Source organism: Pavona decussata, unplaced genomic scaffold (genome assembly GCF_977016875.1).
Source record: "Pavona decussata unplaced genomic scaffold, jaPavDecu1.1 SCAFFOLD_113, whole genome shotgun sequence".
Lineage (NCBI taxonomy): Eukaryota > Metazoa > Cnidaria > Anthozoa > Scleractinia > Agariciidae > Pavona > Pavona decussata.
This window is the reverse complement of record NW_028145527.1, coordinates 1,145,321-1,158,129: the sequence shown is the minus strand read 5'-3', so window position 1 is coordinate 1,158,129 and position 12,809 is coordinate 1,145,321. Positions and strand designations below refer to the sequence as shown.

At 36.0% G+C, this 12,809-nt stretch overlaps 1 protein-coding gene across 2 annotated transcripts; it reads right to left on the bottom strand.

Annotated features, from left to right (window-relative positions):
* Positions 1 to 87: 87 nt before the first annotated feature.
* LOC146470639 (uncharacterized) lies at positions 88 to 12,480 on the bottom strand. 2 transcript variants are annotated; one of them, XM_085121826.1, is made up of 6 exons: positions 12,314 to 12,480; positions 8,598 to 8,632; positions 8,253 to 8,289; positions 3,350 to 3,547; positions 2,586 to 2,750; positions 88 to 2,175 (listed from the first exon to the last, which is right to left on the bottom strand). In XM_085121826.1, exons 1-6 carry the CDS (start codon positions 12,333 to 12,335, stop codon positions 1,988 to 1,990), a joined length of 645 nt encoding a protein of 214 aa, XP_084977952.1. In that variant the 5' UTR covers positions 12,336 to 12,480; the 3' UTR covers positions 88 to 1,987. The 2 variants fall into 2 exon arrangements, with proteins under 2 accessions (XP_084977952.1, XP_084977953.1); XM_085121827.1 differs by lacking the exons at positions 8,253 to 8,289; positions 8,598 to 8,632; positions 12,314 to 12,480 and adding an exon at positions 4,997 to 6,475.
* Positions 12,481 to 12,809: the final 329 nt, after the last annotated feature.

Sequence of the window (12,809 nt, the reverse complement as noted above, 5' to 3'; positions counted from 1 at the left end):
TAAAGGAGCCTTCACACGGCAAAGAATAAGGCAACTCTTAGACTACATACGACAGTATTAGATTTCAACTAAAACACATCAAAGATGTTTCAAAGTGCAACTGAATTTTAATATCCTAAATAGCATTTTATGCATGCGTTGCAATTCTTTCTTAACTAAAAAACTAAATCTAACATGTGGCTCACCTCACCACTAGCAAATGTCAGTTTCTTCTCTAGTGAGGACATGCAACGTTCGTCAATATAAATTTCTCCAAAATTCAAATATGTACAGTGATTATGATCCATAAGTATTACTTACAAGTACATGTAATTACAACATTTTGGAAGAACAAGCAAACGCCTTTACTGCCAGTGTCAAAGTTTGAGTCTGGATGAGATCCTGAAGTGTGACCATTCAAATGATACCTATGTAATAGTACTTTCCTGTGGTGCTGTTTACTATGCCATATTAAGTGTTTCTAACTTACGAGTCTGAGCAGAAGTGGCTATTCAAATGATTTAGCCATCGTGCAGAACTTTCCTGTGATGTTTATTATGCAGCATTAAGTGGCTCTGGCGTCTGTGGATGAAATCCAAATGTGACCATTTGGTTGACGCTAGCGAGTGACTGTTTAGCATTGTTTTCAATATTTTGCGAACTGAAGTTGGGACATTTTCAGTTTATGTCACTGTGGAAACTCTGGGAAGTAAAAAGTTCACCACAGTCTCCAAAACAACGAGACGTCTAGTTCAGTTTTTAATGTGTCACTGTTGTTATTAATTCAGGCGCTTCAGATGTCTAACAACAAATTAATTCTGGGTTTACCTCGCCTTTCTTTCTTCGTTTTTAATTAATGCTGCTTTGATAAACCAAGTTTTTCATAAACGCCTCAGGGTATGCTTATTCCTTTATGGGAGCGTCTCTGATAGAAGTTTTAATTAACGTTGAGCTTATTAAGTACTTATGGAACAAAATAATAAATTAAGGATCCTACTAGCAATATAAGAACCCTCTTTCAAATATAACCAAAGAAAGCATTTCTATAAAAAAAGAACTTTGTATAGATGCAAACTTCATAGAGAATGTCCGGTTATTCTCCATGCTTGTCTTCCTTTCTTTTTTTTTTCCTAACAAAACAATAATTTTTGTTTCTTTTTACAAGTTGTCCACTGAAGTTGCTCCTTCTCCTTGAAAGCGTCCGCAGATAAAATGGTGGCGCCAATTTGTCTCCTCAGTATCTGAATCATTTAAATTGCCATGCAAGTTGCAAAAAAGCGTTTTGTGATGCCATGCAGGTTCTAAAGAGGCGTTGCATGATTGACTGACAAACTGCTGAAAGGAGATCAAGGAATACTCTGTATCTCACCAGCCCACTCTTTGGTAACATTTCTTTTTGCAAGAATTAAAACAGTGTATTCCAAGTACAACAACACAACTACTATCCTTTTAGGCATACAGTCTAAACTGACATCGTGATCAAGAGGTACCAAAGTTCCCTCTCCAGTGAAACTACTGTAACTGGGTTTCAAATGCTGTAGAGATCATGGCAGGAAGATTGCAGCACAAATTTAAGATCAATCGATGTTCATATGTGCACACCTCCATTCCTTGATAATTGAGCAAGGCAGACTACAAGGCCCATCCATCAGTCAATAGCCTTCATTGTACATTTGCTAATGTACTTTATTGCTCACTACATCGTGTGGTATAGTTTTCTTGCCTTTCAGAAGTCGAAGCATCCTAGTCAAGGCAAAGGTTTCCTCAAATCCCTTTTGTCTCTGAACCAAGCTTACATTACAATGTTCAGTATGTTTAACGAAGGCAACTGTGTATGTAACGCAAAACAAACTTGATGCTTGAAGAAACAGTTGATGTCCTATCCAATCCAACAATGAATCTCTGTATACACTGTTGCAAGCATCCATACAGGTAGTTTGTACTAGCTTGTTTCAACCACATAAATATATTCTGAACAGCATCATTAACAACCAGTCAGAAGCCTCTGCTATACATCTGTAGCTTCTCTAGAGTCTATCTCGTAGGGGGGAGGTGGTTCATTTGGTGTAAAGGGAGGGGGTACATAGTGTGGTTTACGAAAACTGTATCTCCCCCTCCCAGGGGTGTATGGGGGCGGTGGTTCTACTCCATCATTGTTTTCTTCTGTAATAGCTGCAAGTCTGTTGTTAAGAGGCCCTGCAAACAAAGTGACATTGCATAACAGGTTATTTGCAGCTAATAAAGACATTAGTATCAGGTTAAGTAAATGTAAACAACAGTACAGTCAACACTCTCATAACATTACAGACACTTTCTTTACAACTCTACTTTACAACCGATTCAATTTATTGACTGGGACCCACATTAATACACCCGTAAAGAAGGCTATTCACATAAGACTTCACCCTAACAACATCAACCCAGAAATGTTTTATGACATAAATTATGTACTGTGCATCCACAAGTGGTTTCCAGCAGACAGCTCTATGAAAGAGACACTGTACTCCAGGTGGGGTGTTTCTCAGTGACGTTCTCTTGGCAGCACTTGGTTTCAGCAGATTTTAAAGTTTGATGTTAACTGCTGAAGGAAGTGTCTTGTCACTTACTTGGTCTTAAATTTTGTGATTGTTCCAACACTTCATTTCTCATCCTATTTCTTCGAGATTTCTTTCGATTTCTATCAATCACAACTATGAGGAGTACAAGCAGCAACAGCAATCCCACCGATAAGCTGATGATTATTGCAAGCTCCGCGGCCTCTGAATTGGCACCTAACACAAAACAATCATTTCATCAATTAGTACAGTCATGTACGAGTTCCCACTGTAATGTAATACCAAATATGTGTAAAAGTATGGGGGAGCAGGGGGGGGGGGGAGGTGTGTGGATGGACAAATACCTTTGCATTATAACATACACTGTACTATAATCACAACAGGATACCGCACTTTTCAGCAATCTGACTGATAACTTCTTAAGGTATATTTAACAATTATCCTGGGACGTTGTGCAGAATATCACCAACAAGGCCCCCCTTGCTTCACTATTCAACACACTGGCAAAAAAGCACAGTTTTATTGTAGAAAAGCAGGAGACGATCTTTCTTTTGCCATTTTTCTTCCCGACACACGAAATGACATATATAGCAGGAGATCTGTTGTGTACAGACAACGAATATTGAGTGTGCCATGACCACACTGTTACTAGAATCTGATGGGAAATCATTTTGTGCTTATCTTTTGTTTGTTGCTTGTTTTTCTTCTGGTAATACGCCTTGCTTGTTGGCTACCAATTCATGTACATAAAATTCCGAACAAGGAAGCCTAAAAAAATTTAAAAGATTCAACAAGATTTATACTTCTGAACTAACCTGACGGACATGTGTAAGCACAACACTTTCCAGGTACAGCTTTATAACCCTTGCAGGTTGGCACAGCACATTCTGTTGTAAAACATTGTTCGGCATGGCCACTCAAACATTTACAGTGCCGACAAAAGTCATTTCCTTGGGGCACAAAAGAATCTCCATGTTTTACTTTGTTCCCATTAATGTCCTTGCAATATGATTCTATGGAGAAAGAAAATAACATCACCAGAAAATCCCAAACTTTATTAATTGCATAAAAAAGAGAGCAACTTGAGAGATTCCAAGACAGAAGGGTTACATACAAATAAACATAAACATTGTGAATATATGTAGAGAAAAAAATCTGAAGAGATATCTGAATGCATATATGTGCAAAACACTCAAGTACTAACAAATATATGTCCTGGAGGAGTTAATCCTGATGAGGAAAATTAACAAATATCTTTTGAGATGGCTGAAGGTAAAATTCCATACAATAACTAAAAACATGCAACTTTTAACAACCTTTCGTATTTTTTTGTGTTAATACATGCCTTAGTATTATTTTAAAAGGTTGCTCACTGCAAGGAAACTTCTTAGGGTTTTTCACATTACACTTGCATAATTTTCAACATGACAGTGAAAAAGCCTGTAACTGAGGGCCTACAGTGTAGCCCAGAGCCTAGCCTAAGGCCCTGGGTATAACAGCCAAGAGATGCAGCATGTTTTGATAACCGTGCAAGCCCCTACAATAATTCTTGCATTATTGCCAGTTTTCTCAAAAAGTTGTTTCATGCTTACTGAGTATTACATGTAACTTTAGACATCGCTCATGCTTCAAGTCTTCACCAATGTAATTGGTGTAAATATTTGAAAGATGTTTTGAACTGTAAATTAAAGTAAAAATGAGCACAATAGAACAAAGTGAGTGCTTCAGGCATAATAGTGAGAATCTTTTGAGTATCAAGCATTACTGAATGCTGTACATAAGAAATTATGAAAAAAGTGAGCATAACAAGTACATGTATACGTGGAAAACCCTACATAAGCATTAAAGCATCAGACATAACTATTACTGTACCTTAAATAATGTTACAAGCACCTTAATAATTTACAAAATAACTTCAAATGCATGCAAATATACAGTGACATTAAATAAAGGTCAAACAAGTACAAGTACACAATTTCAAGATGTAGACAGTAAGGTCACACAAGTACAGCATACAATTTCAAGACTTAGATACAGTCATGTATCTAGGTGCATGCGAACTTAGGCACGGTAATACATGTATGTAGTGAATTTGGAACAAAAATTTTGTACACTATACATTTGAAATAAACGAGGGAGTTGAAAGCTGTAAAATAATATATTATATGGTTAATTTAGAACAGAAATATTCACTTATAATATTATAAAGAGATTTGAACCAAATTGTTTAAATGCACAGTTAACTTCACAAATATGCACCATTTGTTGCACGAAAATGCTGTGAGACTACCAGAAAGAATCCATAAAATATAAATGAACTACAGCATAGCCTGTGAGTGAGATTAGGACAATCTGAATTAGGGAGAAGTAACTAGTTCTCCACAACAAGATGGTGATATGGTGGAAATTTATGCAGTGGGTATTTGTATAATCAACTGAGTCAAAGACAAACTCATAAATACCCGTGATGTTAGCCATGATGTTCAGGACTTCTAACAGTCTTTCACAAACTTGTCAGTAGTTTGTGCACAGGCAGTGATAAGCAGTTCAATCCTTCAAAAATTCTGCTCATCAAAATGTGCAACTGGAGCAAAAATTGAACAGTCTATCTTTCCTTGAAGCGCTAAATACTGTCACTGCTATTTCAGGAAGCTGTGATCTCGTTGACCTTTCATAGTTTGAATCCCTGGGTTGTATTTAGGACAGTCAAAAATGCTTCAAGCATCAGGTTTGCCATGCCCAAGATTTGGTCTGAAAAACTGCAATGAATTTTCCATATATTCTCTCCGATATTGCATTACATAGATCAATATTGTAGGCTTGCCCTCACTTGCCCACATAAAACAAGGATAATGGTTCAAAGCCTCTTGTGATAACTGAGGTGTCATTAACAATAGGCCCCAGGGGAAACAAAGGATAATGTTTACAGAACCACATATCAGGGGACAAAACATTTCAGTTTCCATGTTGAGTTTCTGATTCTTGTCATTTGAAACTTGGAAACAAAAAGATCTTGTCCTTGTAGATTTATATCGTAGCATTTTCTTGGCTGAATGATAAGTCAAGAAGGTTCCAGGCCAAAGCCTGATTATCATATTTATTCACAAGAGTAGGATCTCAGTTATTTTCTGGATCAGTGCACAGGTATTTTCCCACGGTGGAATGCAAATCAACAATTATCATCTAGGAAGTATTTGCTGAACAGGCACATTCCTGAATAACAATCTTTCCTGTTTAGATAACAGATAGTGCTATTTGAGACTTGCATGTTTTCAAGGTCTTTCAAATGTATCTAGATATTTAGTCACTGTGAAAGAGACAGAATTTGTAAAGGGTCAAATTTTTGCATGCAGTGATCGGTGAAGTGGTAATTGCTCTAGCTGCTGTCACAAGATTTTGACGTTGACATCTCATTGGTCCCTTGACCACCCACTCAGTCTAATGACTAATCCACAATTTCACTTAATTTTCAATTCAGTCTCTCAGTAGGCCCTCAAAGAATTTTGGACACATTTGGTGACGTAAGCAAACACGTCAGAAATTACCCTACAAAACCGTTTTCCACCCACAGATGACAAGAAAAAATGATAACTATTCCAAAACATCTTACGAACTTAACATATTTATTTTATCAGTATAAATTATTGGCAACAAAAAGAAAAGTATCATAACATTTTGGTTCTTATTCCAGACCAAATAAATTGTCAAATGTTCCAGCGGTTATCATTTCAATTTGCCCTACATGTAAGCTACATTTGTATGTAAATCTGATAACAAATATATTCCTGATCACAAAATTTGGTCGAGTTCTGAAACAATTTTTGTTTTGCTTGAGTACCACAAATGACTGTGGAGTCATATTGTCTATATACGTTGGTACAAGGCAGTGGTATACCTCATGATAAATAATTAATTTTTTCTTGACACAGGCCAAGGCCAAGATGATTTGGTGGATATGCATATTCTCGGTTTTCACTGTCACGCCATTGAAAAACAAAAATCGAAACCATTCCATGAATGAAGTCAAGAAATTGACATGGTATAGGGGAAAAATAAATAAGGCACCTGTCCAAGTGTCATGTCTGTGCGGCATTCCGTAACCTCGAGTTATTTGACAAAATGTTCCACATAAATTTATAGAGCTTAGTATGGAGACGCCATGTTTGTGTCCCTCTGAGGGGCACAAACATGGCGGCCGGAAATGGGAAAAAACATCTGGAGTTCACTTTTGCCAGAAAAGATGTTTGTTTGCCCTTGTGAATTTTCAAATGTTTAGATTAATAATTAAAAATTTCTCCTCAAACTTAAATTGTTTAGAATGCTGAAAATCACCCGAAGAGTCATTTTTAAGATACGGAAAAGCTCTGTCATGGTCCTCCTCCTGATGTCACGCACGATGGAAACTCGGAAATTGAAACTGTTCTATTTTCAAAAGGAAGCACGACATTGAGCTAAGAAATTGTGAACAGACATATTTTTAGGTAATCTTTCCTTGAATGAAGGTAAAAATTTTGTAAGCCTCCCAGTTTTGAATTCTAGAATTTGGTGACATCACGTGAAAACCAAGAATTATTTCCCAAGCCTGTGGTCTCGGTAAGATTCCTAGATGATGTCAGCAAAAAAATTCTAACCTTTTTCCTCTCTGTGTTTGTTTTCAATGGCTGACACTTACTTGAACTATGATATTCAATCAAAACTACTTTTTTGAAGGAAAAAATTTTCACCCAGATAGAACATTATCATAAGTTGGATGTACGACTTTTTGATTGGATATTCCGTCACAGTTCACACTTATCAGCTGACTACAAAACTCTTTTTGGTCAAGTATTTTTTGCTTTAAAGGAACATTCAAGCAATCCAAACAGGTCAAGGAACCTGTGAAAAGCAAGTGAAGAAACACAATCTCACCCTAGCTAGTGACCTGAATATTTTTCAAAATAATTTCTACAGGTGTAGAATAGGGACACAGAGTCCATATTATAGACATGAATGTTTAGTTTTATCAACAAAAAATTTGGAAACCATAAAGAGATTTGAGTGCTGACATTTCAAGTGTTAACTCTCGGTCAGATCAGAGCGAATCAAGGAATTGTGGATGGTTTATAAAGTGAGCTGCACACTATACATAGCATTACTACAATGTAGTTTAAAAAGATTTTCCTAACCACATTTCTGGGATGTGTAAAATGTAACAGTGTTTAATCGACAAGTAGATGGATATTTCAATTTTACTACTAACAATTTCTTCTGACTTGTTGCATTACCCTTTCCCTCACATAAATAACAAAGATGGTTGCATTAATATTCAGTGCGCAAAGAAAGTCATGTCTGATAGCCTAGGGCTAGTGGATTCTATCTTTCACTCACCTGAAAGACAAGTGAAATATTTTGGGAGGCATTTTAGCTTGTGACAAAAAGCAAGGAAATTTAAATTACACAATAACTATTAATAGGAGATCTAGAAACAATTTTCATGCTAAATTTCGGGCATGTAATTTTAAACTATGAAACACATCAGTTGTAAAACCAATTTGGTCTCTCACATGGTCAATAATCATGCTTTGCCTAGTAGAATTTAGAAATTTTTGGGGTTAGTTTATATACATGTATATTCTGAGTGCATTTGGACAACCGGGAAAATTGATTTTATATTTACACCCTGATATTTGTCTTAGTATATTATTTTCAAGAGCCTGGGATTGGAATAGGATTGCTTACCTCGAAGAGTTCTTCTGGATTTTTTTCTGTTAGAGTTCTGCAATTAATGAGAAATTGGTCAGAGTTCTGCAATTAATGAGAAATTGGTCACGCCATTTCATATTTATGAATTATTTGAATGTCCTTAGTCCTCTTGCCATGTCGTACATAGATTTTCAGACATAAAATTTATACCTGTAAGCATTTACATGAAAAATAGAGTACTTGTCATGCTACTAATTCACAATAAATAAAAAATTTGAAATACAGCTCTGCGTTTTGACAAAATCATTAAATATTGAAAGTACAAAATTTGTACATTACATTTAATGTAATCTTGACTATATAATAAAAATAAAGCCTTACCTTCATAACTGAAGCAAAATATTCTTGTTCTTGCCCTGAAAAAAGAGAAAAACTAAATTTAAAAAATTATGATTTAACCAAAACACACTGCAGTTAAAACCAAGAGTTGTTTGTTACTGGGGTCTTGGTACCAAATGTATGTACAATTTAATTCAAAATTGCTGAAACATGATCAAGATACATGTACAGTGCCAGAAATCTTTACTTCAGTCCTGACAGAGTATTACCAAGCGATAGTAGCAGTCACTGTGACTCTTAGACACATGTACAGTTCATGTATCTAACAGTTCTGATTTTAAAAAGTTATTATTTTTTTACTTGTTTTGAAACGACTTTTTTTTGTTATGACTGAACAACTTCCAGTCTACGTAAGCAAGACATGTTTGGAATATAATTATCAGACATAAGTTAAATTTTAATAGAAATGTAAACTATCAACTGTTACCTTGGAGGAACTTATTTTTCGAGCCAAGGATAGATTTTTATTCCCTGCCAGGAACTTTGTACAGGATGCCTGTGTTCACTATAAATTTGACCTTCAGTTGTTAACTCAGATAAATTGTGCATGAAAAAAGCTAAATATCTCCCACAGAAGTTTTTGATTTAGTCCAAACTGAATCCTCTAGAAATGCCAATTTAGCCGCATGCTTCCCTCTAAAAGTTTTGGCATTTGAAAACACCCTCCACTTTAGAATTACCTATGACAGGTGTTCCATGTGGTGGGGTATTAATATTTCCTGGATGCACTTTTTCTAACTTAAACTGAAAACAGTTTGGTTTTCTTCCCTTTGTTACAACAACTGAAGCACTGATAAATAAAACCTTTGTTATTTCAAGCAATTGTATGTTCACTTTACCAATATAGTGTCCAAAATAAAGAGAGAAGATAGAAGACTGATGAAGATAGCCCCATGAATTGACACATTTTAAGGCAAACTTGGGGAGACCCAAATCTTTCAACAACTTAAAATTCCTAATGGATTCCCTTCTGGCAATGCTGTCTTAACTACATACCTATAGACTGGCTACTATTTAAGTCAGAAACATATTTCTCCAAGGTTGTATCACAAAGTTTCTAGTTAATCCAGGTGTTTTTTGTCGCAGGTGAATTACTCGAGCAACCTTATAATTACTGGGAGATACATGTAACCTGTGACAAACCATCAGGATTTTAATTTAAAGTTTTAAGAGCATGTGGGAAGAACTATGAAGTGGACATGGTTGATGAGCTCAATTCTTGCTGAGAATGTTGTTAGATTCAAGGAAATTAATTAAGTGGGAGATTCAGGTGAATTTGCTTGAAATAGACAGTGAATTTCAGGTCAATGGTGGAAATCTTGGGCCATCCTGTAGAAGGAGCAGTCACTTTTAATGATATTATAATGCTATGGAAACTGAAGAACCAATCTGATGTAAACTACACTTGGGAACAGAGTTTTCTTAGTTTGAAAAAAGTGTCAGCAAGATATGCAGTAACCAAGTTCATTTTCATCAGTGACAAACTTTTTTTTAAAGTGTATTCACTCTTTTATCAGTTTAACTTAGAGGCAAGTTCTTTTGTTTTTAAAAGACTTCTAATCAATATTATCCACCATTTAATTTTTCAATAAAAACTTCAGTCAGAAATTAACCGCATGTGGTAATAAAAATGGTCATTTAAAGTACGGCCAGTCAGATCCCACATGTTGTAAGATTTGACAAGCTGTCATAGATTTAAAAAAATGTCAAGCATATATTTTATCGAAATTATAGGCCACCAGAAACTGAACCAATCTGAAAAGTTCACATAAGTGCCTCATGGCAGGAATTAATAATTTAGCCATCAGTCTAAATCAAGAACAAAAACAGGAAATTAACCAAGTACTGTAATTAAAGGTGCTACAAAATTAAGAATTCGCCACTGCACATATGCATACAACACAGCTGTATTCATAATTCTAATTCCTTTAAGGTCAATCTGACATGATTTGTAAGGTACAGAGACCCAGCCTACTACACGGCTTGTAAACAGACACGCACGCTTGTGCACATGGCAGAATACAAAAGCAATAAGCAAAGTGTATTGTCGTGTACCAGTAAAATAGCCAAAGGCTTCAGATTGGCCAGTTGTCTCGTGCATTCTTTTCAAACTGGAGCAATAAACAGAACATCTTTGTTATGAGTCTTTTAAAAGGTCTCAGGGGAGCCAGCTGGCATATTTGTAAAACAACTTGATTCATACAACTATTTTTGACAAAATAACTGACAATCAATGATATTGGTTAAAGAACATGAGCTGAAATATGTTAACTATGAATTTTTCTAAGGTATGGCTTTATCTGCCAACACACAAAATTTGTGGAGGTTTAAAAGTTAATTTAAATTAACATCGGTGGTAGTTTATGGATTGACCGTTGAAACCACGTGTAAAATGTAGCAAGTTCTCTAAAAGATTTCTTTAAAGGTTCTTTAAAAGATTTCAGCGTCCCGAGGCGGAGTTGTGCAGTAGGCCAGATTGTAAAGGTTTGGTGGACACAAGAAACCTTATTTATATGCTGCAATTAGCCCAATCGTGAGATTTTAAAATTGTTCTCTAAAAGATCTTGGAAATCGTAAACAACGCGCGTTTCACGACAGGCCATTTCTACGTCAATACAAAACAATTGGAGGTCATAAAAGACCTGCCATTTGCCGATTTTCGAAGTAAAACGAAGGAATATTCTTCGAAATCATCGCAAAAGATATTCTATTGGTGTTATTTTGGCGTGTCAAGCGAAATATGTGAAAGTTTACAACGTTTTTCATCGTAGTTGAATCTAGAAACAAGGTGACCTCAATAAGCGCGAAAAAACTGCTCAGACGGAAAGTTTTGTGACCGTATGTTGACATTTGAGCTTCTCGAATTTCAAATATGTCACGAATTGCAATTAATTGGTAGTTACAATCTTTTGTTGAAACCCACAAATGAATCGCGAAACTACGAGAAGAAATTCCTTTAGCGTGAACTTGGAAAAACCTTGACAACGCGAAATGAATGACCAACGCGCGATTTCAATAGTTATTCAAAATAACCTGACTTTCGCAAGACAACATGCAGCGCTTCAATATTCCTTCGAGTCAACTAACTCGCCATTTCGCACTAGAATTACCATTTCTTTCGCTCTTTTTGCTAAGTAAGCTAATTACTAGGGAATGTAACAAAAGAAATAAAAGAATAAAAATAACAAATGGCTGAATTACTGAAGCTTAAGCTTAAACTGAAGTGTGATGCCCTTTGGTAATTAGTGGGGAGCTTAAAAACTTGCGCTTCGAAAATTTTGGGATTTGTGACAAAACTTAAAGATCGAACGAGATATCTGTCCTTCACACTTCTTTGTATCAATGACTGTGGCTTAAAGTCTTTAAATTTAGCCTTAAAACGGCCCTAAACCCAATTCTTCTCAATACCCGCACAGGTCACGTACGTCTCATAATCTCTCACCGCTCCACGATTGCGTCGAGCGCATCGCGAAATACGGGTTTTATCTCACAATCTAAGTCCGCAAAGCCCAGTAAAATAAGACTTTCCAAATGTAAAATGTTCACAATATTTAAACACAATTAGGCTACTTCTCGGAAGCACAACACTAATGAGCAAACACAAACTAAATTGCGTTGTAATGAGCGAAGAGGCTCCCACGAGTTTCGCATCACACAACGCAAGAAGAGAGTATTCCAATCAAAACGTCCTACCATACCTTTGCCGCGACATAAGGTCATCCAGTACGGGAAAATCTAGAGGTCTTGGTACATTCCACGACTAACTTGTCCCAAAATTGTCCTCCACAACCATTGCAAACGGACACAAGTATCACGACAAGCACGAAAGCTGCGTAGCTAATTTTAAATAATTCATTCCAAGTATGCTAATAAATTTTGACTTGTTAATTTATGCCAAGAAGTCAACATGAAAACGAGGCGAGCGATTGAAGTTTGCGACTTGGACGGCAAAAGTTTATTCAGGTGCTAACTTCATGGTGCGAAAAAATTATAAGCTTAAAAACATGCGAATTACCGTCATATTTGTCGATAATCGATTCTTATAGGTGTATAATTTTAAAGGTGGACTTCAAATATAGCATCCTTCTTTTGATTCTGTCACCGATTGACACAATAGTGGTTTTGATATTCTTGAATCGACCGGTGTTCGGAAATATGTTTACTTTGTGGGTTGTAAACTAAACATTGTTAATT